This window comes from Orycteropus afer, unplaced genomic scaffold (assembly GCF_000298275.1).
Source record: "Orycteropus afer afer isolate SDZICR_OR568_19922 unplaced genomic scaffold, OryAfe1.0 scaffold00053, whole genome shotgun sequence".
NCBI lineage: Eukaryota > Metazoa > Chordata > Mammalia > Tubulidentata > Orycteropodidae > Orycteropus > Orycteropus afer.
This window is the reverse complement of record NW_006921640.1, coordinates 12,849,531-12,855,275: the sequence shown is the minus strand read 5'-3', so window position 1 is coordinate 12,855,275 and position 5,745 is coordinate 12,849,531. Positions and strand designations below refer to the sequence as shown.

Below are 5,745 nucleotides of genomic sequence, written 5' to 3'. Positions count from 1 at the left end.
GTTGGGGGAAGGGATAAAAAGGATTGGAGGGGGAGGGGGGAAGAGAAGGGGAGAAGAAATGAATGAGAAGAAAAAGGTCCCAGAGGAAAGGACTGAGGAGCGTGGTGAGTGGGACCGAGAAACGTTAGAAGTCAAAGAGATACCAACAAGAGGGGAAAGTGATTAAGCGCAGAAGACCGGTAAAGGGGAAAAAAAAGTAATGGAGAAAGTGGGGGGGAGGACCGAGAAAGCTGTGAGGAAAAGAGTGCAGCGGGCTAAATAACAAGGGGACAAGGGGTCCGGAGAAGAGCAGTCCGCAAGGCAGGAGGGATGACTAAGACAAAGGAAGGGTGTTAGGTGGACATTCACGCCGAAAGTGTAAAAATGAAATCCGAAAGTGAAGAAAATTGGAGGGGGGCTGCTGGACGACAAGTGATACGAGACTGAAAGGGAACCAGGGCGGCAAAGTCCCGGGTCCGCTGCGGCGCGGACCGGAGCAGCCGGCGCTGAATCACTGCTGAGCCTCCTGGCCCCCACCCCCACCCCCTATCCCGGAGTGCCGGCAGTCTCCGCCTCCTCGGCCGCCGCCTCCACTGGGCGGGGCCCTGGCCCAGGACCCAGTGCCGCGGCTATAAATGGGCTGCCGCGAGGCCCGCAGAACGCTGTGACAGCCATACACCCCAAAGCCTCCAAGATGAGCTACACGTTGGACTCGCTGGGCAACCCGTCCGCCTACCGGCGGGTAACCGAAACCCGCTCAAGCTTCAGCCGCGTAAGCGGTTCCCCGTCCAGCGGATTCCGCTCTCAGTCATGGTCCCGAGGTTCGCCTAGCACCGTGTCCTCCTCCTACAAGCGCAGCGCGCTTGCCCCGCGCCTTGCCTACAGTTCGGCCATGCTCAGCTCCGCCGAAAGCAGCCTCGACTTCAGCCAGTCTTCGTCCCTGCTCAACGGCGGCACTGGGCCCAGCGGCGACTTCAAGCTGTCCCGCTCTAACGAAAAGGAGCAGTTGCAGGGGCTGAATGACCGCTTTGCGGGCTACATCGAGAAGGTACACTACCTAGAACAGCAGAACAAGGAGATTGAGGCAGAGATCCAGGCGCTGCGGCAGAAGCAGGCCTCGCACGCCCAGCTGGGCGACGCGTACGACCAGGAGATCCGCGAGCTGCGGGCCGCACTTGAGATGGTGAACCACGAGAAGGCACAGGTACAGCTGGACTCCGACCACTTGGAGGAAGACATTCACCGACTCAAGGAACGCTTCGAAGAGGAGGCTCGGCTGCGCGACGACACCGAAGCGGCCATCCGCGCGCTGCGCAAAGACATCGAGGAGGCGTCGCTGGTCAAGGTGGAGCTGGACAAGAAGGTGCAGTCGCTGCAAGATGAGGTGGCCTTCCTGCGGAGCAATCACGAGGAGGAGGTTGCAGACCTGCTGGCCCAGATCCAGGCGTCGCACATCACGGTGGAACGCAAAGACTACCTGAAGACAGACATCTCGACAGCGCTAAAGGAGATTCGCTCCCAGCTCGAGTGCCACTCCGACCAGAACATGCACCAGGCAGAAGAATGGTTTAAGTGCCGCTACGCCAAGCTCACTGAGGCGGCTGAACAGAACAAGGAGGCCATCCGCTCCGCGAAGGAGGAGATCGCCGAATACCGTCGTCAGCTACAGTCCAAGAGCATCGAGCTCGAATCGGTGCGTGGCACCAAGGAGTCACTGGAGAGGCAGCTTAGTGACATCGAGGAACGCCACAACCACGACCTCAGCAGCTACCAGGTAGGAATGGCAGCTGTGTGGCCAGACTGCGACAGCGCCAGCGCCGCGCGTCCCCGATACTCGCGCGCGCGCCCAGGAACCCTCTCCGCCGCGCACCCTGGTGGCGGTTCGCCAGTATTCACGCGTGCGGTAGACCCACGTTAGTTACAGAAAAGAGTCCTCTCCCTTCCCCATCCTGTCCACACTCTTCCACCCACCAGTCCCAGCTGCCTAAGAGTTCCGACATTTTTCGGAAACTTAATTTCTTGTTTTGCACGTTTGCACGTTTATATTAGAAAGTATACATCGAGGTAGTTGATAAAGCGGCAGCTTTAATATAGGTTTTGCAGAAACGCACATATTCTCTCCTTTTCCTGCAGTGATCCAAAGAATTCTCAAAATTGGCTTCATCCTAAAGGGCTCAGAAGGGAGGGCTAAGTCAACCATGGGGTTTCCTCTGCATGTTTGCTTCCTGTTAAGGCTGGCTCTTGGTTCCCTAGTCCCAAGGCGTTATGTGCCCAGGAAATTTCTTCTTGTCTAATTGATCTTATTTGTTTGCAAATCATTTAGATTAATTTTTAATTAACTAAAAAATCTTTTTATTGTTTTAAAAGTATGGAATGTGGTCTGACCGATTTGCGGAGCTGGAAGGAGGGAAAGCAGAAGGATAAGGGGAAGGGGGCAGCAAATTGTTGTGAAAAAAGTTGCTGTTTGAAAGGATGAGACTATGGAGACTCCCATGTCTGTTTCAGGACACCATCCAGCAGTTGGAAAATGAGCTTCGGGGCACAAAGTGGGAAATGGCTCGTCATTTGCGAGAATACCAGGATCTCCTGAATGTCAAGATGGCTCTGGATATCGAGATTGCTGCGTACAGGTATGGTGCTTACTGCGGGCATAGTAACCGCACTGCAGAAGCTGTTCCAACAGAAAAGCTTCACGATTTAAAATTAAAGCGGGTAATGGCAGGAGTCTTAAACCTGTGTTTAGTTTTTTGGCTTTTTTTCCCCCCCCTTAATTAAAAAGAAATTATTATAAAGACTTGCCAATGTGATTATACTAATTTTCATACAACTTTAAAAGAATGGAAATTATTAGTTCAAATTAAGTGTGACGGACTACATTGTGGAGGGGGCTGATTGGATTTCTAGTTTTCAATATGTCATCTGGTGGTTTCAGCTTTTCAATTTTATTATAACATCAAGGACAAGCACCAGAACATCTTATTTCTCCGTTTCTCTAGTATAGCTTACTATTGCCATCATCTGGTTGAGAATAGATATAGATTGATAAAATAGAATATAGATGTATTCTCTATAGAGAGAGATAATCTAGACATATATATTAGACTCTAAGTATAGATTATATATCTAGATACATATCATATGTGTGTATTTGGGGGGGTGAAGAGATTTTAAATCTACTAATTGATGTGACCTTTCTATTGACTTTTATTGAGAAAGGAAGACACTTGATTAAACATTTTTGTACTATCAATAAAAGGCAATTATAATTACAGAGTAAATTGCAGTCAGACAGTTCTTATCTCAGGAAAGCTGAATAATTATATTAAATAGATACTTCATGATTATAATCACAACCCAGTTTATAACCTGACACATCCATATTTATGCCTAACTATACTTTTATATAAGTTCTAGAGTATGCTTGATAGTTTTGTAAACATTTTTTAACAAAAATTATATTTGCTTAAAATATTTTAGTACACATCCTGGAAGTCCAAATACTCAAGGGAATCACTAAATGTTTCTAGCCACTAGGGTGCTTTTTAGCATATTTATGCTGTACCAAATGGAATACTGCAGGGCTGAGACTTAGTGCCAAGGTATGGTTAGTTACCACAGCAGGCAACCAGAAGATAATCAGAGAGAATCTGTCTCTGTCACTGAATATGGCACAGTATACTGAGAAGTGATAGCAGGCATTACACTGGCTTGATAGAATTTTTTATTTAGTGATTCCATTTATTCAAAGGTGACTACTGAATGACCCATAATGTAATAAAACTCAGAAGTCCCAATGAAATTTTAATTGTGTCTTGTCTTCTTTGATTTTTCTCCTCAGAAAACTCCTGGAAGGTGAAGAGACCAGATTTAGCACATTTTCTGGAAGCATCACTGGGCCTCTGTATACACACCGACAGCCCTCAGTTGCGATATCTAGTAAGATTCAGAAAACCAAAGTAGAGGCTCCCAAACTAAAGGTCCAACACAAGTTTGTTGAGGAGATCATAGAGGAAACCAAAGTGGAAGATGAGAAGTCAGAAATGGAAGATGCTCTGACAGCCATTGCAGAGGAATTGGCAGTTTCCATGAAAGAAGAGAAGGAAGAAGAGGCAGCAGAAAAGGAAGAGGAAAAAGAAGCTGAAGAAGAAGTTGCAGTTACCAAAAAGTCTCCAGTGAAAGCTACTGCACCTGAAATTAAGGAAGAGGAAGAAGGTAAAAAAGAGGAAGAGGGCCAAGAGGGAGAAGAGGAAGAGGAAGAAGAGGAGGGTGCTAAATCAGACCAAGCTGAAGAAGGGGGATCTGAAAAGGAAGGGTCCAGTGAAAAAGAGGAAGGTGAGCAGGAAGAAGAAGGAGAAGCAGAGGCTGAAGGTGAAGCAGCAGAAGAGGAAGCTAAGGATGAAAAGAAAACTGAGGAAAAGCGTGAAGAAGTGGCTGCCAAAGAAGAGCTGGTGCCAGAAGCCAAGGTGGGAAAGCCAGAGAAAGCCAAGTCCCCGGTGCCAAAATCACCTGTGGAAGAGGTGAAACCAAAAGCAGAAGCCGAAGTTGGAAAAGGTGAACAGAAAGAGGAAGAAGTGAAAGTTAAGGAAGAAAAGAAAGAAGCAAAGGAATCGCCCAAGGAAGAGAAGGTAGAGAAAAAGGAGGAGAAGCCAAAAGAAGTGCCAGAGAAGAAGAAAGCTGAATCCCCAGTGAAGGAGGAAGTTGTAGAGGAGGCAGTCACAGTCACCAAATCTGTAAAGGTGAGCTTGGAGAAAGAGGCCAAAGAGGAGGAGAAGCCACAGCAGAAGGAGAAGGGGAAGGCAGAAGAGGAAGGAGTAAGTGGGGAGGAAGGGGGTGACCAAGTTTCAAAGGAATCCAAAAAGGAAGATATAGCTATAAATGGGGAGGTGGAAGGAAAAGAGGAGGAAGAGCAGGAAACTAAGGAGAAAGGCAGTGGGGGAGAAGAGGAGAAAGGGGTAGTCACAAATGGGCTAGACTTGAGCCCAGCTGATGAAAAGAAAGGGGTTGATAGAAGTGAGGATAAAGTGGTGGTGACCAAAAAGGTGGAAACAATCACCAGTGAGGCAGGAGATGGTGCTACCAAATACATCACTAAATCTGTAACCGTCACTCAAAAGGTCGAAGAGCATGAAGAGACCTTTGAAGAGAAACTAGTGTCTACTAAAAAGGTAGAGAAGGTCACTTCACACGCCATAGTAAAGGAAATCACCCAGAGTGACTAAGATTTGAGTCCATTACAAAAGGTTAAGCCATATGACAATTTCAAAATGCATGTGATTGACAGCTTCAAAACAGAACGGGTTCTCCCATGGGGGCTCCAGACATTGTATTTTACTTTGTGCAATATGAGGGAACTGCATGCAAGCTCAGGGTGCTCCCTCCTCAGTCTTTGGGGGATTCAAATGCATGATATCGTATGTACCTGGGGAATTTGCCAATTTCCTAAGCTGTTGGGAGGGGGGCACTTAAGTGGGGGGGAATGTCTTGAGATGTATTATGCAAAGAACCAACTGAGCCAAAAATCATAAATGAAACACAGAACTCTCTTAGCCTTAAGAAAGCTATATATGAATAATTATGTTTACCTCACTGGTGCATTTAAAATGGACTTTTGTTCATGGGAGAACCTCGTTGACATGCACAGTTCGCAACATTTCGTTGATTGATGTTAAACGTCATAGCAGTACATGCTCAATAAAGGTCATATTGGAAACATAATCATGGCTTGGTGTCATTTCAACGTAAAATCTCCACTTCCTGAACCTTTTT

The 5,745-nt window shown here is 47.1% G+C and overlaps 1 protein-coding gene across 1 annotated transcript; it reads left to right on the top strand.

The window, feature by feature from the left end:
• Positions 1-673: 673 nt before the first annotated feature.
• NEFM (neurofilament medium chain) lies at positions 674-5,198 on the top strand. The gene is made up of 3 exons (XM_007938762.1): positions 674-1,753; positions 2,485-2,609; positions 3,818-5,198. The coding sequence occupies exons 1-3, from the start codon at positions 674-676 to the stop codon at positions 5,196-5,198; spliced, it is 2,586 nt and encodes an 861-aa protein (XP_007936953.1).
• Positions 5,199-5,745: the final 547 nt, after the last annotated feature.